The sequence below is a fragment of the Pteropus medius genome, unplaced genomic scaffold, assembly GCF_902729225.1.
Source record: "Pteropus medius unplaced genomic scaffold, Ma_sr-lr_union100, whole genome shotgun sequence".
NCBI classification, from domain to species: domain Eukaryota; kingdom Metazoa; phylum Chordata; class Mammalia; order Chiroptera; family Pteropodidae; genus Pteropus; species Pteropus medius.
The window spans coordinates 9,352,071-9,375,768 of record NW_024356249.1 but is presented as its reverse complement, the minus strand read 5'-3'; the positions used below and the strand labels follow the sequence as shown (position 1 = coordinate 9,375,768).

Sequence of the window (23,698 nt, the reverse complement as noted above, 5' to 3'; positions counted from 1 at the left end):
GTTCTGGGCGGTTAAGATCCTCCTCGGCAGGCAGAGACCCGCGCGTTTGCTCACGCAGTCTGCACGCCCAATCTGAACTCGGGGCCCACCCCTTCTTGGCTATTGTAGAACAAGGTAAACCACCACGGGAGGGCTCAGGTGTTTAGAATTGAACCTAAATTAATGGTTTCCTTTATACACGAGCATATTTGGGTTGATAAAGGTTTTCAGAGCGCTGTCTCTCCAAATTCAGCAGGGATGAGGGGCCCAATTTAGTCTTCAAGTAATTAACTTATATGGCCCTCCTAAATTATATCTTTTTTACAAGTGAGGAATTGGCACCTGTCGCTTGAGAGTAAATAATTTGAATCCTTAGAAACCTTGTTGCGGGTGGGTTTAGAAGTGTGTGGCATTGACATTATTGAACACTCCTTTGTCCAACAAATATTTATTGTGTCCTGACGCTGCCCTAGGGGCTAGCAATGACAGCAGTGAACAAAGGAGACGTAGTTTTTAGAGGACTTAGACATCAAACAAATGCGTTTTCCTATAGTTTTGAAATTATGATTGTAAGTGCTCCAAAGAAGAAGCACAAAGGGTCTAAAAGGAGGACCTAATTTAGTCTGCATATTCCACTGATACAGTCTGGTGCTGGAGCTAAAACGGATAAGATCGTGGGAAAGAGATCTGCCCAGAATCTTACGACATCCCAGATTGGAAGGAGTTCGTCTCATTATAAACTGAAAAAGACTTGTGACTGAGCAGTGAGCAAAGATGGAAGTGGGATCACCCTTCCAGCTTACTTGCTATGAACTCCTCACCCACCAGGATCTCTAACCTAATAATCTAACCACGTTCCCACTGTCCTTAGCCAGCTTAAGTTTATGGCCAGTCATTATCATCTTTCCTTTTCAAAACTTGAATATGGATTGAGAATTAGTTAATATTAAAGAGTTGTTAGTTTTGTTATATATGTTAATGGCATTGTGATTATGGTTTTTTAAAGCCCTTAGATACATCTTGAGGTATTTATGGGTGAACCAGTTTGATGTCTCAGATTCGCTTTAAAATGCTCAAGGAAAAGAAAATATGTGGAGGAATAGATGAAAGAAGATTGCAAAATGTTTTTAATTGTTAGATTTGGGTGATAGACTCACAGAGGTTCATTATAGTCTTTTTACTATTGAGATGTTTGATAACATCATAATAAACGAAATAAGCTAAAAATAATATATTCTCTTAAATATCTTCTCAATTTCCTTGAATCTTTCTTGCTTTGTAACAATTTCTAGAGACATTTTTGGTTGTTAAAACTGGGGTGGCCAGTGATGCTGCTAAACATTTTAGGATGCACAGCCCCCCACAACACACTTAGACCTCTCAAAGTTCACCATTTGCATTCTCCGTCCCCTGCTCCCCCGCTGCCTGGAAGGCTTTCCGTATACCCCCTATGGCTCCTTCCCTCACATCCTTCAGTTTTTTGTGACTTCTTTGTTCAAATGTCACCTCCTCTGTGAGACTTACCCTGACCATTCTATATTAACTTGCCGCTCCCCCTCTTCCCACACAGACTCAAAGATTCTCCTTCCACTTACTCTGCTTTGTTGTTCTCTATAGTGCTTATCTTTTTGTAGAATAATATATGCTTCTCTTATTACGTTTATTTTTCTCTCTGTCCCCATTAGAGTATAATCTTCACAAGAGTAAGAGCTTTGTCTTTTTTCATTGCTGTATCCCCAGTGTCTACAATAGTGCCTGGGACAAAGCAGACAATAAATAGTTTTTAAATAAATGTATGTAAACCTTCTAAAGAATTTAGACTTTATCCTGAAAGACAAAGACAGCCATTGAAACACCTTAAGCAGCACAGTAACATGAATAATTATGCATTTTGGGAAAAATCACCCTGAAGACTATGTGGAGTGGATTAGAGCCAAGAGAGGACATAGAGTGACCATTAGGAGGTTGCTAAAGAAGCCCCTGCAGAAGATGATGATGAGCTAAGATTGGGGTGGCGATAGCTGGATGCTGGAAAATTCAAGATACATTTTAGAGCTAAAAACAACAGGACTTGGTAATGGGTTACATATAGCAGGCAAGAGAATAGATTTTAAGCAGGATGCTCTGATTTTGGCCTGAACAACTATGTATGTATACATCCATGTATGTGTACATACATTATATGTTTACATATTTACATACATATGTATATATTTGTGCATATGTTTGTGTGTGAAAGACATTTTGTCTCTTTTCTATAATTTCCCAGTGTGTGGCACATAGCAGATGTTCAGAAGATGTCAGTTTTAAGACATGAATCAATAAATACTTCTGAAATTTCTTATTTTCAAAGAGTCACTTGGCAGATGTGATGGGGAGGAAAGAGATGGCCATTCCTCCCACATCTATCACTAACTATGTGGCCTTGGGGTCGAGAAACTTCTGATTATGAAATTAAATGGGAAAATGTCTACGAAAGTGGTTGGTACATGGTAGAATCTCGGTAAGTGCTAGTTTTCTTCCTAAGCATTTTAGTGTAGGTGGTGGAGGCAGTGATGCACCACCTAGGTCCCCCTTCAGGAATGAAGAACTAATTCCCACAGCCACTGGGAGTACCACCAGCAGGAAGCCCTCAGCTATCAGCCCTTTTTGGAGTTACTTGACTGAAGGCAGCCGGTTACCTTCCCCAGAGCATCCTGCATCCAGAGACGAATCAAGATGGAGATATAAAAGGCCCAGGCCTTTTGCTCCAACTCAGGACAATGCTAAAGGGCCGTCCGGCTTTAGTTTTCTGTAGGGACCTCTGGGGCCAACCTTGAGACTTCATCATCACAGTCCAGCTTCTCTTCCTTCCCACTCCTGCTTCCTCCTCTTCTTCCCATGAAGTTGATCCCAGGTGCTCTCCCCCAAACCCTCTGGCATGCTAATCTCCCTCTCAGGGTCAGCTTATCCGTTTTGTTTATCCCAGAGAAGCAGACAGCTCTGCTATTAGCTCCAACCGTCATTGTCTTTATTAAATGTGTTTTTCTTTAATGTGAGATATACAAAAAATTGATGTATATAAACTTTTTGTGCTATGTAGGACCTCTCTTAAGAATGAGTCAAACATACTATGTTCACTAGTATAATTCTTTCATGAAGTAGAAAAATGTGTCAAACAGCAAAATTTGTATTTTTAGGGAAAATTTAATGTCTTTAAAACTTGACAATAGGTTTTTAAATGGATACACATTAATCAAACATTTTGATTTCTCATGAGCTATTTTTTATTGATATGTAACTTTCAAAACAAATTTCACCCTTTAATGAAGTGGTTTTATATTGTATTCACAGAGTTGTGCAACCATCGCCACTATCTAATCCCAAAACTTTTCATTACGCCATTAGCAGTTGTTCTTCATTCTTCCCTTCCCTCAGCCCCTGGCAACCACTTACCTATTTTTGGTCACAATGGATTTGCCTATTCTGGTCACTTCATTTAAGTGGAGTCATAAAATATGTGGCTTTTTACATCTGGCTTCTATCACTTAGCATAATGTTTTCGAGGTTTATTCATGTTGTAGCATGTATTAGTACTTCATTTTTGTATGGCTGTACCATGTTTTGTTTTTCTATGTATTCGTTGATGGACATTTGGGTTTTTTACACTTTTGGGCTATTATGAATGATGCTGCTATGAATATTTGTATACAATTTTTTTATGTGGACGTGTTTTCGGTTGTCTTGGGCATATATCAAGGTGCAAAATTTCTGAGTCACCTGGTAACTCTATGTTTAACATCTTGAGAAACTCTCAAATATTTTGCAAACATGTTCTCCTATTCTGTTGGTTGCCTTTTCACTTCCTCGATAATGTCCTTAGATGCATAAATGTTTTTAATTTTGGTGAAATCCAATTTGTCTTGTCTTTTCTTGCCCATGCTTTTGGTGTCATATCTAAGGTTCTATTGCCAAATCCAAGATCTTTAAGATTCACTTTTATGTGTTCTTTTAATAATTTTATGGTCTTAGCACTTATATTTAGGTCATTGATCCATTTAGGGTTAATTTTTATATATGGTCTGAGGTAGGGCTCCAACTTGATTTTTTTCTCTGTGGAAATCTAGTTGTCCCAGCACTATTTGTTGAAGAGACTATTCTTTCTCCATTGAATGTGCTTGACAGTCTTGTTAGATATTCATTGCCCATAAATATATGGGTTCTTAACCTCTTTTTAATCAGGTATGTTGACTACTGTTTTTAAATTTCATTGTTAAATTGCATTTGTAGTTTGTATTTATCCAACGATGCCTTATGTCTATGAGACTTTTTGATCACGTTCCTCTTTTACTAAAAGAGCTAAGCATGACTCTACATTTTTCTTTGGCAGAGATTATTCAGGTTAATCTGCAACTTCACAGATGTATAAAACCAGTAGCCTGACCTGTTTTACTTGACCAGATCTCTTTGCTTTTGTGCTGATGAAATCATCGAAGGCTAAATTAAAGGGAAATTATTATCTAAAATGTTGCCAGTGCTTAAAATCAACAGCATATCAACATTTCTTTATTAATTTTTTATTCTTAAATATAATTATATTTTAGAACATTCTGAAAATAAGCATAAGAAAAAATCCATAACTTCACTCTTCAACACAATAACCCTTAGCATTTTATCATTTCTCTCTTTTGGACTTAGTACTAATTCCACTTAAACCAGGGGGTCTGGGAACTTGGCTTGAATAGTGTCCTCCTGAAGTTTATGTCTACCTAGAGCCTATGAATTTGATCTTATTTGGAAATGGGGTCTTTGCAGATATAATTAAGATGAAGTCATATTGGATGTGGGCAGGTCCTAAAGCCCACATGACTGGTGGCCTTTTAGGAAGAGGGAAATTTGGACACAGAGATGCACAGAGAGAGCATCCTGTGATGAGACTGGAACAATGCAGCTGCAAGCCAAGGAATGCCAAGGATTGCCAGAAGCCACCGGAAGTCAAGAAACGAGCACGGAACGGAGTCTCCCTCAGATCCTCCAGAAGGAACCAACCTTGCTGTTAGCTTCGTCTTGGACTTCTGGCCTTCAGAACTGTGAGAAAATAAATTTCTTTTGTTTGAACCACTCAGTATATGGTATTTTGTTATGGCAGCCTTAGCAAAGTAATACACCAAGGAAACAAGTATAGATAAGGCATAAAGTACCATTATTTCACCATCCTCTAACTGAAATTTAGCATTTCCATTATTTAGGTAGGCAACAACCACAGTGGTATAATTATACTGTGACTTTGTCACCAGTAGAAATAGGTATTTGCATATCCCATTATAGTTACTACAAATACCTTAAAATATTGTTTCTAGTTTATTTTAAACTATAGTAGTTATGAAACTCCCACTTGACCTTGTTAGTTAATGTGTTTAATATAAAAGGTACATGAATTACTACATCACAAAGTTAATTGTTTTACTATTTTGATAGCTATGTTTTATTATAATTGGTCGCCTAGATAATCCTATGTATTTTATTTTATGCACTCAACATATTTTTCTGAAAAAGTATCCATAGACTTCACCAGTTCAGAGGTTCATAACCCTCGATGTAAGCAGTGAAATGTGAATGGAGAAACGAGAATATTGTCCTTTGAAGTCTCAGGGGAAATGAAAGTCAGTGGGGCTTTTTCAACCTGCTATGCAGTGTGGTGGACAAGGGTATACCCAGATCCACTCGGACCTTGACACTTAGAGAAATTCCTCCCTCCCAAACCCTATTCCTTTTTTTTGTTTTGTTTTTGTTTTTTTGAAGTGAAAGATTGTTCAGGTGCTGAAGGCAACTCCAACTTTGCTCGAATTTATTTGGAGTCCTTGGATTTCTTTAACACCTTTTTGGTTTTGGCCATATTTGTAAATTTCAATTCAAAAGACAATGTGCTGTCTTGGGGGGCGAGAGGTCTTCATTCAACGTTTCCACCGAAGATAACAGAAAATGGCTGCACGTTAAAAAGAATGATGAAGCTCACGTCCTCGGCGCTGCCTCCGGGAGGTGGCAGCCATCTCCTATTCGGCATCACGGCTGCCCTCAGATCCCTCCTGAAGCCCAAGATCATCAAAAACAGGACCAAGAAGTTCATTCGGCACCAGTCAGGCCAATATGTCAAAATTAAGTGTAACGCGCGGAAAGCCAGAGGCGCTGACAGTAGGGTGCGCAGAAGGTTGGAGGCCGGATCTTCATGCCCAACGTGGTTATGGGAGTGACAAGAAAACAAAGCACGTGCCGCCCAGTGGCCTTTGGAAGTTCCTGGTCCACGATGTGAAGTAGCTTGAAGTGCTGCTGATGTGCAACTAATCTTACTGTGCTGAGATTGTGCACATTGTCTCCTTAAGGAACGGCAAAGCCTCTGCGGGAAGAGCAGCCCCGCTGGCCATCGGAGTCACCAATCCCGATGCCAGGCTGCGCAGCGAAGAAAATGGACAGGCAGCTTGTGTGCACATTATATTTTGGTTAATAAAACCGTAAAATTCTGCCATCTGGCATTTCCTCTCTCGGAGGGAAAGAAAGAATAATGAAGTCCTGTTAAAAAATAGTAATATATCCAAGACATAATGTATAAAAGAGCAAAAACCACCTACAGAATATACTTTGTATAATCCCATTTATGTACAAACTAAAACAGAATACCTGTACGGATCCACATATGTGTATGTAAATACACAGAAAAAGATCTGGAAGGATAGACAGCAAACTGTTAACAGTCTTTTGGAGTGGGGACTAGGACTGGGAGGAGAGTGAAGGGGAGAGTTTTACTTTTTCTATATATTCTTCTATTTATGGTAGATTACACAATAAGGATGTATTTGTTATTTTAAAAATTAAAGACATAGTATAGTTACTAAATTGCTATTGGGCCAATCTTGGGACTATTACAACTTATATATTATTATCTTATTTCACCTCTCCCAGCTGAGTGAATAAAAAGCATATCTTAAGAATCTATTTTATGTAATAAATATCTTAGTAAATATCTCACATTTGCATTATACTTACTGGTTTGCATCTATTATAACTCTAGAGGTAGGGTATTAATTAGGACTTTATTGGCTTCAGGTAACAAAACCAATTTAACATAAGCAAGAAGGAAAATTTGGTAGAACAGTGTTTCTTAAAATTGAGTGATGTTCATTCCGCCTTTTAATTTTGTTTATCCTGTTTTAAACAGAAAGCCTCCTCTTCAATGTTGACAAGTTATATTTATCAAAAATGTTACTTAAATGCATAAATTCTTTATAAGCTCCTTATAGTGCTTATAAAAATAAAATGATAATCTTATAAATAACCATAAAATCAAAACAATATTTATTAGTGACATTAATTTACTCTGATGAATGATGCTGCTTTGCCAAACTATCACCAAGGTATAAAAAATATGTCTCAGTTTAGATTCTTTATTAAAGCTGCTTGTTTAATTTAGTTTCAATAATATTAACACATGCAGAGAGTTCCTATTCATTTAAGCTTGTTACACCCAAAATACAAAGTGATATTAATAATTTCAAGGCTTTGTTTACTTGTTTGGGATAATTGGATGTGATACTTCACAAATCTTTGCCATTCCTCTAATGTCAATTTAATGAGATGTCGCTTGATGTCTTCATAAAACTGTCTTGTTCCCTTGTAGTTGTGTTACCTAAATCTGTATCAAATAAGAATATAAATCAATTATTGCTGGAATTTGGGACAGGAAATCATATCTGGACTTCAAGTTCAATATTGCAGATGTTGAAAAAAATCATCTAGTTTTATTCCAGAACTTTCTATTAGATTTTTGGGGGAAATAAATAAACCCTCAAACAACTCATTCACATAACTTTAAAAGTGATGGACCATTATTCAGTTTTTTAAAAAATAAGTTCCTACTTTTTACTGGACTTGGAACATTAGGACCGCTGTGAAATTTACTTTGAATTTCCTGCTGTGATATCATGCAGACTTCATTTGGTAGGAGCGCATATTTACATGTTATGAAGAGGCAGCCTTTGTCCTCTTCTCATTAGCCTGCTGCAACTAAAGCGGCATCACTGCATCACATTGACGTTTTCCTGATGTCAAGTATAAAACTAAACTTATTAAATAACAATAAAACAAAGTTGAATTCTGTTTGCCTTTCAGTTATAAAACACCAGTGCAAGAAAGTTTGTTTTCATAACTGACATGTAACCCTTCCCCCGACCCAGTCTTCCCCATTATCAGTGTCCTGCAGCAGAGTTGTATCATCGCTCAAAGTTCATAGTTTATCTTAGGGTTTACTCTTAAGGCTGTACCTTGTATGGGTTTGGAGAAATGTCTAATGACACGTATCCACCCTTATAGTATCATACAGAATAGTTTTACTGCCTTAAAAATCGTTCGTGCTCCACTAATTTACCCCTTCTCTCCCCCCAAACCCCTGGCAACTACTGATCTTTTTACCGTCTCTGTAGCTTTGCCTTTCACAGACCGTCACATAGTTGGAATTAAACAGTATGTAGCCTTTTCAGGTTGGCTTCTTTCATTTAGTAATATGCTTTTATATTTTTATTTATTTTTTTAGATTTTATTTTATTTTATTTTTTTAAATTTATTTTTATTATGGTGACATTGTTTAACGAAATCCAGTAAGATTCAGGTGTACGATTCAGCAGTAAGGCATATTTACATATTGCATCGTAAGTAATACACTTTAAAATTTTCGCTATGTCTTTTCATGGTTTGATAGCTCATTTCCTATTAGTGCTGTATAATATTCCATTGTATGGCTACACCACAGTTTATTTACCCATTCATATATTGTAGAGCATCTCGATTGCTTCAAAGTTTTGGCAATTACGAGTAAAGCTGCTATAAATATCTGCGTGCAGGTTTTTGTGTGGACACAAGTTTTCAGCTCCTTTGAGTAAATACCAAGGAACATGATTGCTGCATTGTATGGTAAGAGTATGTTTAATTTTGTAAGAAACTGCCAAACTGTCTTTCAAAGTAGACGTACCATTTTGCATTCTCACCAACAATGATACTGCTATTGCTCCACATCCTTGTCAGCACTCGGTGTTGTCAGTGTTTTGGATTTTAACCATTTTAATGTGTGTAGGAGTTTTCCATTATTGTTTTTAATTTTTTTTTTTTTTTTTAGATGAGGCAACCCTTGGTTGACCTCACAGACTGCAAGGACCTTGTCAGTTTACAAGCCTTGCTTGCTTGCTTGCTTGCTTGCTTGCTTACTTGCTTGCTTACTTCTCGCTCGCTCGCTCGCTCGCTCTCTCTCTCTCTCTCTTTCTTTCTTTCTTTCTTTCTTTCTTTCTTTCTTTCTTTCTTTCTTTCATTTTTATTTTTTATCTTTTATGCCTGCAGCACCTGGTCTTCTTAGGTGGTCTCCCATCCAAGTACTAACCAGGCTTAGCTTCCGAGATTAGACGGGATCGGGCTTGTTCAGGGTAGCATGGCCATAGACTATTGTTTTAATTTTTAATTCCCTAATGACATATAATGTTGAACATCTTTTCATATGCTTATGTACTATCTGCATATCTTTTTTGGTGAGGTATCTGTTAGCTCTTCTTCCCATTTTTAAATAGAGTTATTTTTTACTTATTGTTGAGTTTTAAGAGATCTTTGCATATTTTGGTTAACAGTTCTTTATAAGATATGTCTTTTGTAAATATTTTCTTCCAGGCTGTGGCCTGTGTAAACACATTAGTTACCAGCCCTAATGTTAATCAAATGCCTGCCTGAATACTCTAAGAGGGAACCTTAAAGTTTCTATAGCTCATCCATCCTCCAGAGCAGGTCCTTCCAACTTGAATACGTAAAGGTAAGGTATTTCAGGACCTCCTGGTCCTTTTGTACTCTCCGTTTTTTCTTGCACTTTTATATTTTAATTTTTCTTTTCCCACTGTATTCCATTTAGAAAGTACTAGTCATGACCCGCTAAACTGATCTCATGACTTAATGTTTCAAAAACACTGTGGTAGGTGAATCTGCCCATTAAAAAAGATAACATACATGAAAGTGTCTAGTTCACAGAAGGTGGCCAATAAATGTGAGCCCTTGTCCTCCTTTTCTTTGGGCAGACAAACTTAATCCTAGCTACAATGTATATTTTGTGTTTCTATGACATCTTATGTATAATGCATATGTGTGTAATGCTTATATGTGTAAATGATTATAATTTTTTTTTTGGTAATTAACTAAATTAAAGACTAATTACTTTGGCTTCTCAATATCAATGCTAATTTGATCTGGGCTGATGACAAGCAGTTAATTACCTTTGACTATTTACCAAGGAATTTATATGATCCTGGATCATATTTAATATATAACGAACTAACCAACAGTCCAAGAAGTAAACATTTTTAAAGGGCTGCTATGCATTGATTGCTAATATGGGAATATGACCTTACATTTACATAAAATATTATTCTTTTCTATGTATATTCACGTATACAATTTCATTGATCTCTCACAATAACTCTGAGATGCTGCTAAAGCAAGAGATATTACTCCCATTTTGCATGTGATAAAACTGGGATACAGAGAATTACACTTGTGTTTTCAACCCTGCCTGTAGATTAGAATAACGCAGGGAACTTCAAAAATACGGCCAATGCCTGTGCTCCAGAGATTCTGATCCAAACAGCTGGATATATTTTACAAAATGGCTTCAGGTTAGTCCAATGTGCAGGCAGGGTTGAGAGCCACTGGGTTACACAGTGTTGAATTTCAGACACCAATATGAGAAATAAAACTAGATTTCATAATATAGCGAGTACTTTTTACCACTTCCCCAATCCTCTATTCTCACACCGCATTAAAAGTTGTCATTATAGGACCTCTGCTGGAAAATAGTTCTGGAAAATAGTTGTGGAAATTTGTTTGAATCATTGTATGTATTCGACATTTATAAAATAGATTTCCTGGAAAATATTCTCAATGCAGACTTCTTGCTAATTTTGACTAACTTGTTTTCTGAGTTAATGTGAATTGAGAGCTCTTCCTGCTTATCATGCTATCTTTATGGGTTAGCTTCAGGAGGGTAGAGATGGTCCTGCTGTCTCAAGTATTATGATAGCCCATTCTTACATATTTTATTATGCATCTCTAAAAAATAGAGATTTTCTAATATATCCTTGATATCATCATATTACATTAATTCTTTAATAGTCTCTAATAATCTTTCTTTGTCATGAAATTATTTTTTAAATTTGATTTGTTCAAGAGGATCACATACATTCTGTTGTAAATTTCCTTTAATCTGGAATTGTTCTTTTAAGAACTATTTTTTAAAAACGTTTTATGTGGGAAAAATTCAAATGTATATGAAAGAAGTGAGAGAATAGTGCAGTGAACGCCAAGTACCCATCATCCAGCTATACTGAGCATCGACTCATCGTCATCCTTGTTTAATCTACATTCTCATCCTGTCTCTCATGTCCCGCTGCCTGGATTATTTTGAAGCAAATCTTAGATATCAGCATTTTACCTGTAAATATTTCAGTATGATTCTCTAAAAGATAAGAGCTCTTTAAAAAAAAAATATCCACAGTATCTAAAAAAATTAACAGTGATTCCTGAATATAATCCAATATCCGATCAAATTTTTCCATTAAGAAAATAGTTGTTTCATTCTATCAAAATGCAAACAAGGCCTAAACACAGCATTTGGTTGACATGTCTCTTAAAACTCTGTTAACAATCTGTCAGTTTTCTTTTCCTCTTCCTTCTCTTTGAAAGATAATATTGAAGAAAATAGGCTGTTTATTCTATAGTTTTCCACATTATGTATTTTTCAGATTACATCTTCAAGATATCATTTAACACATTCTCTGTTCCTTTTATTTCCTGTAAACTGGTAGTTAGAGCTACAAGTTTGACTTTATTCAGATTCATTTTTTTTGGTAAGACTCCTTCATGGATGAGTTTGTGTACTTTTGTCAGCAGACACGTAATGTCTGGTTGTTCCTTTTTGTTATGCTAGGAACCATTTATTGTCATTACTTAGATCTATTATTCCATTAGGGGTTACCAACCTCCTATTTTGTTTTTCATGACATTGACTTATTGACAAGACCAGGCTAGATATCGTGGAGATTGTCCCCTGCATGTGTTTGTTTCACATGTTCCTTTGTCCCCTGAAAGTTCCCATAACTGGATATTATAGCTTAAATCTTGATTAGAGTCAAGTTAATGTTTTTAGCATTAGTACTTTATAGGTGACATTGTATACTTCATATTACATTATATTGGCAGGTACATATTGTCTGCATGCACTTATTTTGAAGGTCTCTCTCCAAATTATGTTAATAACCATTAAAGTGTACCTGCATTCCACATTAAAAAAATTTGGCTATAACCTTTTAAAAAAGCTTTTAAAATTTAATAACTTTAAATTTAGTTAAGAATAAATCTTTCATTTTGTTTTTGGAATTTAAAATTGATTTTATATATTTAAAATTGATTATATATATTTATAATATGTTTTCAATTGATTGGTTAATGTATCTTATTTTTGTAGACTTTTTTTTTCCTTTGTATTATAAGGAACTTCTAACACATACAAAAGTAGGCAGAACAATATAATGAATAGTTCTCATGTACTCAGAACCTAGCTTCAGCTTATGGTTAATGTTATTTCATCTAGCTCCCCATCTCCTTCTCCCTTCCTGTATTATTAAAACATTTTAAAATGAGATATAATTCACATACATAAAATTCACCCTTTTCAAGTGTAGACTTCAGTGCTTTTAACGTTAACAAAGTTGTGCAACCATTTCTATTCAATGATTTTTTTGTGTATTCATAGTTTAGAACCTTTACAAGTCTCTTCAATCTGTAGATTTCTCTCTCCAAATCTTTTTCCTATGCAATTTATTTGTTGAAGAAACTTGGTTGTTTATCCTTTGAGTTTCCATAGTCTGGATTTTGCTATTTGCATCTCTGTGGTATTATATGTTCCTCTGTATTCTATATTTTCTATAAATTTATAGTTAGATACAGAAGTCTTATGAGGTTCAGATTCAGTTTTTTCCTACAAGACTACTTCAAGTCATGTTTATGTTTTAGAGACACATATATCTCATCTTTTATTTTGTGATGCTAGCAGAGGTTCATGCTCAATGGATTAGTCTCTGAATTCATTAAGGGTTGCAAAATGGTGATATTCTATCATTCACTTTTTATTTATTACTTGGAATACGTAGCTTACTCCTAGTAAAAGAAAATTTCCTGTCTACAGCCATGCTACTCTGAACGAGGGGGATCCCGTCTGATCTCGAAAGCTAAGCAGGGTGGGGCCTGGTTAGTGCTTGGATGGGAGACCACCTAGGAAGACCAGGTGCTGTAGGGGTAAAAAAATAAAAACATAAGGGATTGTCAGCTGACAAGGTCCTTGCAATCTGTGAGGTGAACCAAGGGTTGCCTCGTCTAAAAAAAAAAGAAAGAAAATTTCCTTTATCTACTATTTGGTTACATACACAGTGGTACAGATTGTTTAGAAAATTAACATTTATTAATTTTGATTTTTATATTTTAGAGCCATAGACTTTTTTTCACGTCTCAGATATTTTCGTAAGCAGTGCGTTATAGTGTTTAACGGGTAGAACACCTGCCCACAGGGATTGAAGTAGGAAAATAAGGAGGCGGGGTCAGTGGCGACAGGAAATTTGAACTGAGGTATGAATCCTCTGCTCTAGCAGATTTTCTTTTTTCTCCGCATCACAGAAGGTTCTCCCATATGAAGCATCACGGGAAAAAAAAAACAACCTATAAAACCACCAGATCTAAGACCCTTGTAAAGTTTTGTTTCCCTTGCGGAATTTATATGCTTTTCCCTTATTATTCATGGACATCAGTGAACAATCTGTATTTTCCCACTTTGCACCGCGCCCAGTAAGTTCAAAGACAAATTTTCTGTTTAATTTTGGAACAACAGGAATTTCTAATCTGTACAACTGCATTTTCCCTCAATCGATCTTCCGTACCTGTTCCTGTCTTTAGGCCGATTCAAAGGGGTTTGACTGAACAAAAACATTTTGCATAGCCATCAGTCACCTATGAAAATACCTTTTTCTTGGCACTCTAGTCGCTGCTGGGTGTTATTTTTAAAATCTTTACTAACGTAATGAACCAGAAATGGTTTCTCATGGGGGAGGGGTCTTGTGTTTCTATAATTACTCGTGAGCTTGAACATTTTTCCATGTTTGTTAACTAAAACTGTTTGCTTGGGACGTAGCTTATATTGAATTGGGGAGTTCAGCTTGTCGACTGAAAGACTAGAGAAATGAAACCCAGAAATACCTCCTGCTTACATTTAAGCTTTGACTCCGCCCCTGGATTTTACCCCCTCCAAGGGAGCCCTTTGTGTCTGTCAACGGTCAGGGAAAGCGATCTGAGTCTGTAAAGCTGGCGGGACACTGCATTGTCCCCAACTACGCCTATTATGTGCATATCCTACTTCAGATTTCAGTGTCTACGGGGAAGAGTTCCTGAACCCCGAACGTGCCGGAGTACGGGCAGCCGCCGGGGCTCCTTCTGCAGGCGTGGCCGATCCCGCTCGGCCTTCGATTGGCCCGCCTGATCCCGCAGGAGCAGCCGCGACGCGGGCTTGCTTAGCGCGGTGGATGCGAGTGAGGAGTGGCTGCTTCTGCCTTCCTCTCCCCCCCCGCCACTTTTTTTTTTAGCCATAGCTATGGTTACCACGTCTCTCCCCGCCTCCCTCTACCAGCCAAGAAGACGACTGGCCATTGGCTGCCTGTCACCAAGTCAGCCAGTCATTGGTCACCGGTGAAGGCCCGGCGCTCCCCCTTCCCCTGCCTCCCGGGTCTCTAGAGGAGCCCAGGAAGGAGGCTCGGCTAGTGCCGCCGGGCCAGGGGCTGCCGGGACCGGGCTGCGGCAATCGTTAGCGGGTCATGTCGGCCGCCCAGGGCTGGGACAGGAACCGCCGGAGGGGAGGAGGTGCCGCGGGCAGTTGTGGCGGCGGTGGAGGTAGCGGGGCTGGCGGGGGCAGTGGGGGCAGCGGGGGTCGGGGAACTGGCCAGCTCAACCGCTTCGTGCAACTCTCCGGGCGGCCGCACCTGCCAGGTGAGTCGTGGGACGTGGTCCTGACAGCTTGCGGGCGCGGCGGGAAGGTGACTGCTGTCTTTTCTTTTCTCTCTTGCTTTCTTTTCCTTGGGTGGAGGAAGACGAATTTACACACAGCTCAGAACTGGGGGCTTAGAAAAGGAAGGTGTCTTTGAGGGTCCCGGGGGCGGGGGGAACAGGAACAGTGAAAAAAAAAAAAGTATTTTTGTTCTGTTGAAATCTCTGTGCTGAGAGTTGCGTTTTCAAAGGAGAGGCCACCGTCTCATTGACATTCCTAAATGTTTCGCTTACTCGGTTCCCAGTCTCGTCCTCTTCCGTAGTTTGATCTTGTAAAAGAAAGACATTGGCGCCTAGCCGTGGAAATTATTTTTAAAAGGGTACTAAATTGAGGAGAGAAGAGGGAAGAGCATTCCAAAGAGTGATTTTTGTGAAAAAAACACCTCAAGTGTGTAAAAGTTAGGCATGCTGAAACAAGAAAGGAGGATTGGGGAGGGGGAGGGTTGTTGGGAGATGGGTGGGAAACGGATCCAAGATTACTAGGGAAAGCTAGTTGAATTAATAATATTTTGGAATGTCCAGAGACAGAATGGATAGTGTGTCTGGATTTTGAGGAGAGAAAACGAAGATCAAGAATATACATGGTGACAAGATTATGCTCTGTCCACTATATAAAACAGCTGGTTGAGAATTGGAAAAATGTATCCAATGTGATTATTTCACGTTTTGGCCTACAATTCCCTATCCTCCGGTTCAGATGCCTTAAAAAACAAAGACAAATCGATATGTGTGCAGACGATTGGAAAGAGAGAGATTTGTAAGTGAATATTCAGTGTAGTAGAAGGAAGGTAGGGAAGTAAATACTGCACAGAATGTCAGATGTTAATTGGGCAAGCTTGTTTTTACCATGAAGAGAAGTACCAGGAATGATGTTAATCATTCACCATGTTTTTTTGTGATAATGTTGATTTTATCAATGATATATTTGTTGAGCCGATGAGTTTTGAGAACATCATGGGTTTTGAATTGTTTACTACCGAACCTTGTACTTCTACGAAGTCAAAAATTGTTATTTGATTAATTCGAAGATAACAAAGGGAATTTTGTACAGCCAATGGAACAATTGCTTATATTTGTGATGAGGTTATTGATGTGTGCTAGAAATGCAAATTAACCCACTTTTATGTACTATTAAAATTAACATTGAAATGGTTTTAAACGGTCAAATGTATAATATTCCAGGAGTTGGGTTTGAGATGATAGTATCAAACTAGGTATTCTAGAATTGCTAAATATGTATCTGATCTTAAACATGGAAAGGAAAAAGTCTTTTATTCTTACCCCAAATTAACAGCAAAAACTTATATTTTTGTGTATTGACAGATTAGAAGGTAAATCTCTTACCAAAGACTATCACCAGCTTGCCCTCTACCTCTGCAATATTTAAGTCTTTGATCTTAGATTAATTATACCATGGGCTTGATAGAGGCATTTCCAGGCTCCAAGAACCTGGTTGGTGCACTTCCTTGCTGCCACCACCTGATGGCAGTGGAAGCCATGATTTCTGATAAGGGGCTCCGTTTTGAACCTATTATTTCTGCATTCCTTTAGCACACAAGGCCAAGAACAGCCATTTGTCTAGAGATAAAGATAAACGTGTTTAAACTGAAAATTCATGCTATGGGGTCATCAGCGTCTTCTTTCAGCTTTCTTCTCCCCTTGACTGGCACTTCATTCTTCCTTCCCCAAGTAGGCAGCCTCTGTTCTTCACCCTCAGAATGGGGAACATTTCATATCTCAATATATATACTTTGAAATTTTTTTACACCAGTGCTTTATTTTTTTAAGTATTGCGTTTCAAGCTTCCCTTCCCCCTTTGATTGAAAGGTTTTATTCTGAGATGTTTAAAAAGATTTTAGGTGATGGGGAGGGATAGAAATGTCTCGGCCTATTTTATGGTTGACCCTGGAGGTAAAAAAATAATAAGTTTGTGTAGCTAATGTTCTCTCTCCTTTGAACTCTAATCCTATTTTTCATTCTTTTCTACCAATACTTCCAGTTACTGAACACCCAGATTCTTTTCTTACTTTTTGCACGTCTACCCTCTCTCCAGTGATCAGTGAAACAAAACAAAACAGCCTGGTCTCCCTGGAGTGTTCTCGCTCTCTTTCAGTGATAGCATCGTTATGCATGCAGTCTTGCAAACCTGAAACTTGGCCATCCTCCTTAACGTTTTCCTCTCCCTCGTGTTTTAGGTGTAGTCAATCACAAAGTCCCATTTTATTTCTTCCCTGACTCCAGTCCATGCCACCATCATCCCTCACTTAGGTCTCCTGCAATAGCTTTCTAAGCAGTGTACCTGCTTCTACTCTTGCCCATAATTCTTACAGCATACTGATCTTTTTGTAAGCACAAATCCTTTCCTATCTCTGCTTACAGCCCTTTACAAGCTTTTCATTGTTCTTAGGATAAGGCAAAAATCCTTAACAGACCTAAAAGGCACTCTATGGCCTGGCTCTTCTCTAACGCTACAGTTTAATGCTACATCATAGGTTTTGTTCTTGGAGCTTTTCCACCTCCTTCGGCATGTCATGCTCCTTTCTGCCACTGGGCCATTGCACATGCTATTGCATCATCCAGAAACCCTCTTACTCCCCATTCTAGTCTTTTTTTAAAGCTGCTCTTCCATTGGCTCTCAGCTTGATCACTCTTTTTCAGAAAGCCATCTCTGACCTTCTCTTTGTTCTCTTCTCCCTATACACACTCAGAGCACCATGTGGTTTTCCTGGGCATACTTGCCATTTGTGTGTGATTCCTTGATATGCAGGATTTGATGCTCTTGAGATATATATACATATGTCTGCTTATACACATATGCATATATATTCTTAAATTCTTAAATTCTACATTAATACATTGACATTATATGTAAGCAGTTCGTTTCTTGTGAATTTGATTGTGGTTCAGTCCCCTACAGCCCCATTGAGTCTGGAAAAATGGATAAAATCAAATTCTTAAATATAAAAATAGTGGACTATACTCTGCATCCACGGAGACAGCACACGTGATATTTTGCGAAACCCTGTTTGAGCAGCTTCTTGCCTTTTTGCTGTCTCCTAAAATACAACAGTGATTATCTGTTTGCCCCATAGGCCAAAAAATTCCTAGCTACTTGGTCCTAGATTTTTACTAACTCACAATCTCCATACGCAGTAAAGAACGGAGAATGGTTCTTTTTGTAGAGTAGGTATGCAGATCCCCCAAGGAGGTCATGGGGATAAAGGAACCCAAGTTGCTATTGTGATTTAACTGTGTGAGTTTGATTAAATACCATGTACAGTATTAACTGGGAAAACAGTTAAAACATTGTTGTTAAGGTAGGAACTGGAAACCTGGCAAAGAGGAGGAGAAATAAAACAGTTGGTAAAACTGGGTGAAAATAATACTGGAATCCTAACCTAAAAATTTTAAATGTCGTATATATTCATGAAATTTAAATGATACAAAAGGACGTATGATAAAAGGCAAGTTTTCCTTTTACCTTTGACCCCAGCTAATTGACTTCCTTCCTAGAAGCAACCAATGATAAATTTCTTGTGTATCCTTTCCAGAAAGATGTGTGTGGGTGAGTGTGGAAGGAGGGAAATGGTATCATTTCTTTATTTGGATAGGCATTTAAAATGTTTACAGTTGTACTAATGCACATGATGATACAATGAATATCCCTGTACATGTACAATATTGCACATAAGTATGTCTGTGTCTTTAGAATAAATAAATTCACAGAAGTACAAATGCGGGGTCAAAGATATATACTATTTAAATTTTGATAAATATTGCCAAACTGCCCCACACAGAGGTTGTACCAGTTTATGTCCTACTATCTGTGTTGGGAGTGCTGGCTTCCTGACACCCTTGGTAACAGTTGATTATCAAACTTTTTTAAATTGTCAATTTAATAGGTATATTTTTCTTCATCTTTTCAGTAGGTACGAGAACCATATTTGTTTCCTTTATAACAGCTGCTTGTATTTTCTATTCACCTGGTTATTTGTTCATTTTTCTATTGGCATGTTTAATATTGTTTATAGGAATTCTCTGTTTTTAGGAAATTAGTTCTTTGTGTGATATGTGTTGCAGATATTTTTCACAGTTTATTGTTTGGCTTTTAAAGACCTTGTTTACAGTATATTTTCTAGCAGAAATTTAAAAAAATTTTGTAGTTGTAATTGTCAGTCTTTTTTGGATTTTAGGTTTGGTATCATATGAAAGGTCTTCCCTATTTCAATATTATTTCTAATGAAAATGAAAATGAAAATTCTTATGTTTTTTTCCTGGTACTTTTATAATTTTATTTTCAAGTTAAATGCACTTATCCATATAAAATTTAAATTATTGAGGTGTAGGAATCCAACCTTACTTTTTTTTTCCAGGCGGCAACCCAGTTATCCCAGTACTGAAATATTGTCTGTAGGTATACTTAGTTCCTACATATAAATTGGGGTCCTTACTGGATTTTTGTTTCATTGATCATTTTACCTATTTATACATAATGACTCCATCCTTTGATTATAGTGCTCTCATTCTACTTCCCAGACTTTTCTTAGATATTTTTGCTTGTTTATTTTCCCATAAAACTTAAAATTAGTTTTTCAAGCTACCCTCCTCATCCTGTTGGTATTTTTATTGGTGTTGCATTGTATTCATAGATTGATTTGGAGAGAATTGACATCTATTTGAGGGTCAGTCTTCTGTTCAAGAACAGGGTATATATTCATTTCTTGTTGTTCAGGTTTTCTTTTGCATCCCTCAGTAAAATTTTAAAAGTTTTTTTGTATGGACCTTTCACATTTCTTGTTATGTATATACCTTGATATTTTCTCTTTTTTGTTGCTATTGAAAATGGAGTTTCTACTTCTGTTATCTTTTATCTTGTTTGAATATGAGAATGCTATTAATTTCTGAGTATTAATTTTGTCCATAGCCACCTTTGAAATTCTAATAGTATCTGTGAATAGTTTTTTTATTGGTTTTGAAAAGATAGGTATTTCTTAGAGTTTTGCAGTTAATCATATCATTACCAAATAAAGGTAATTTTATCATCTCCTTTACAGATTTTATACTTCTTTCTTTCTTTTGTTAGATTGATTTGTCTAGTACTTTCCAAAAATATTAAACGATAAGATAGTAGTGGATCTTTGTCTTACTCCTGACTTTGGTGGGGTGTTGTTAGTGCTTTCTTATTAAGATTAGACCTGACTTAAGATTGAAGTGTGCATGTTTTATCATGGGAAAGTCGTCAGCTGTTACTTAAATTTTAATAAGTTTTTAATATGGAAGTAAATTTTGTCAAATGCCTTTTCAGCCTCTATGAGAATTATGTAATTTTTCTCCTTTGATCTACTATTATGGTGAATTGTACTAATAGATTTACTGTTACTGGACCTTGCTTGCATTCCTTAATCAACTCACTTTGTCATTGTGTATTATTTCAAATATGCTGCTGGGTTCTGTTTGCTAAACTTTATTTAGAAATTTGAATCACTCTTTATAAGTGAGATTGTTTTGTTGTTTTCTGTGTTTTATCTTTTTTGAATTATGCCATTTTCATAATAATTTTGGTTTTTCTATGCTTTTTTTTTCCTTCTCTGGTTAAATGGTTAAATGAAGTTGAAGGTTTGGTTGAATTACCTGTGAAATCATTTGGACCTTGAGTATTTTGGGGAGAGAGCAGCTCTTTGGCGGTTATCTCTACTTCTATGATAATTTAACTGCTTACAGTTTATATCTTTTGGGGAGAAGCTGTGATAATTTATATTATCCTCGAAAATAATCCATTTCATCTAAGTTTTCAAAATATTGGTGTGAAGTTGAACAAGATACCTCTTTATGATTAAAATTTTTTTTCTGTGTATGTGACTGCATTATCACTTTACTCATTACATGTGAAGCCTTGCCCTTTTTTTCTTGTTTAGAACCAGCTTTTGGATTTTTTAAAAAATCAGTTCTGTTATTTTCTCTTTTCTTATTTATTAATTTTTTTCTTTCATTGTTTTAAATCCTTTCTTTAGTTTTCCTTAGGTTTACTTTGTGGTTGTTTTTATATCTTATGTTGGATGTTTAATGTTCTTTTTATTTTTACCAAGTGTTTAAGTGTTAAGATTTCTTTTGTCTATTGCTTTAGTCGTGTCCTGTAGGTTATAGGTTACTTGTTGCAGTTGTTTACTAAATATCTTGTAATTCCATTTTTGATTTATTTTCTTCAGTACATGAGTAGTTAATCCTTTAAAACTCTTCCTTAACATTTCCTTTTCTATGTTTTTAATAGCTTTATTGAGATATAATTCACATACCAGACAACTTACCATTTAAAGTGTACAATGCAGTGGCTTTTTGCATATTTAGATATGTGCACTTATTACCACAGTCAATTTTAGAACATTTTTATCATCTCATGAGGAAACCCCATATGCTTTAGCTGTCACTCCTTTATCCTCTTTCTGCTATCCCATCCCACCCCTTACCTTAGCCCTAAGTAACCACTAATCTTCTTTCTGTCTCTGTAGATTTCCCTCTTATGGCCTTTCTCGTGTGAGTGGAATCTTAATATGTGGTCTTTTGTGATTGCCTTTCACTTTGTATAATGTTTTCAAAGTTCATCCATGTCGAAGCAGGTGTCAGTACTTCATTCTTTTTTATGGTTAAATAATATTCCATTGTATAGATATGCCACATTTGCTTAACTATTTATTTATTGATGGACATTTAGATTGTTTTCACTATTTGGCTATAATGAATAATGCTGTTATAAACATTTGTGTACAGATTTCTGTGAGGACATATGCTTTTATTTCTCTTAGGTATATGCCTAGGAATAGAATTGTTAGGTCATATGGTAACTCTGTGCTCTATGCTGAATCATTTGAAGATCTGCCAAACTTTTCCAAAGCAGGAATTTTACATTTTTATCAGCAGTGTATGAGGGTTCTGATTTCTCCACATCCTTGTCAACACTTGTTATCTGACTTTGATTTTAACCATCCTAGTAGGTATGAAGTGGCATCTTTTTGTGGTTTCTGATTTGCATTTCCCTGATGACTAATGATGTCAGACATCTTTTCTCTCTTTGTTCTTTCTTTCTTCCTTTTCTTCCTTTCTTTTCCAGCTTTTTTGAGGTATAATTGGCATCGAACATCTTTTCATATGCTTGTTGACTAATTGTTTGTCTTCTTTGGAGAAATGTCTGTTAGATTCTTTAATTTTTAATTGGATTATTTGTCTTTTTATTGTTGCACTGTAAGAGTTCTTTATACATTCTAGCTACAAGTCTTTTATATATTTAGGTACAAGTCCCTTATCAGATACATGCAAATATATTTCTTATTCTGTGCTTGTCTTTTCATGTTCTTAATTGTGTTCTTTGAAACACAAAATTTTAAGTTTTGAGGAAGTTCAGTTTATCTGTTCTTTCGTTGCTCTTGCTTTTGGTGTCATATCGAAGGAACCCTTGCCAAATCCAAGATCATGAAAATCTATCCCTGTATTTTTTCCTAGGAGTTTTGTAATGCTCTTACATTTATGTCTTTGATTCATTTTAGTTAGTTTTTGTGTTTGATGTGAGATAAGGGTTATCTTAACTGGCTGTCCGGTTGTCCCAGCATCATTTGTTGAAAAGACTGTTCTTTCCCATTGAATAATCTTAGTATCCTTGTCAAAAATCAGTTGACCATAAACAAATAGGTTTATTTCTGGACTCGCGTTTCTATTCCATTGCTCTGTATGTCTGTCCATGTGCCAATACCATACTGCCTCAATTACCAGTACTTCGTAGCAAGTTTTGAATTCAGAAAGTGTGCATCCTTCTTTATTCATTTTCAGGATTATTTTCACTATTCGGGATCCTTTGCAATTCCATATAAATTTGAGAATCAGCTTGTCTATTTGTACGAAGAACTCAGCTGGGATTCTCACAGGGGTTGTGTTGAATCTGTACGTCTGTTTAGGGAGTATTACCATCTTAATAATGTTAAGTCTTTCAGTCCCTGAACATGGGATATTTTTCCATTAATTTAGATCTTCTTTAATTCTTTCAATAATGTATTGATTTTTAGAGTTCGTTATTATACCTTGCTTGCCTTTCTCAGTCCTGTCGTCCATGTCCTTTGCTATGTTTCAGCAGTGTTTGTACTCCTTTGCTCTACTTGCAGTGAAGATTTCATTTCTGTCTTGGTTTTATTTTTTCTTTCCATTTCTTTTCTGCTCTCTGACTACTTACATTTCATCTCTCTCCATTGTTTATCTTCCTTGAGTTAGAATCTCTTAAATAGCTTGTGTCTTCCACCTCCTACCACCACCACTCTAAAAGGATATAAGCTCGTGATTAAAATTTGGAAAACATTGAAAACTTGAAACAAGGAGAAACTCATCCATAGTAATTCCACTTAAAGACAACGTATCAACATTTTGATGATTTGCTTTCCTTTTTGTTCTTTATCAGTGAATTATGTTTTATTTAATACTATGTAAATAATTACGGATCACTAGTAGCAACTTGAGATTCTCTTAAAACTATTCTGTATTTCACTGTTTTACTTATAAACATTGGTTTATGTTTTCTGTTATTTTTCAGGTAGAATCT

At 36.5% G+C, this 23,698-nt stretch overlaps 1 protein-coding gene and 2 pseudogenes across 2 annotated transcripts in view; all 3 read left to right on the top strand.

Moving 5' to 3' along the window:
- The first annotated feature begins 28 nt into the window (after positions 1-28).
- Positions 29-7,188, top strand: LOC120601164 (60S ribosomal protein L32-like; annotated as a pseudogene).
- A 6,023-nt stretch (positions 7,189-13,211) lies between these two features.
- Positions 13,212-13,330, top strand: LOC120601352 (uncharacterized; annotated as a pseudogene).
- A 1,431-nt stretch (positions 13,331-14,761) lies between these two features.
- The window catches only part of KLHDC10 (kelch domain containing 10), a 47,260-nt gene continuing 38,323 nt past the window's right edge, over positions 14,762-23,698 (top strand). Inside the window, exon 1 of one of the 2 annotated variants that reach the window (XM_039860848.1) lies at positions 14,762-15,063. In XM_039860848.1, coding sequence (XP_039716782.1) covers positions 14,892-15,063 — 172 coding nt within the window. In that variant the 5' untranslated portion in view covers positions 14,762-14,891. The remainder of the gene's footprint in view (positions 15,064-23,698) is intronic. The other variant, XM_039860850.1, reaches the window with a different exon arrangement.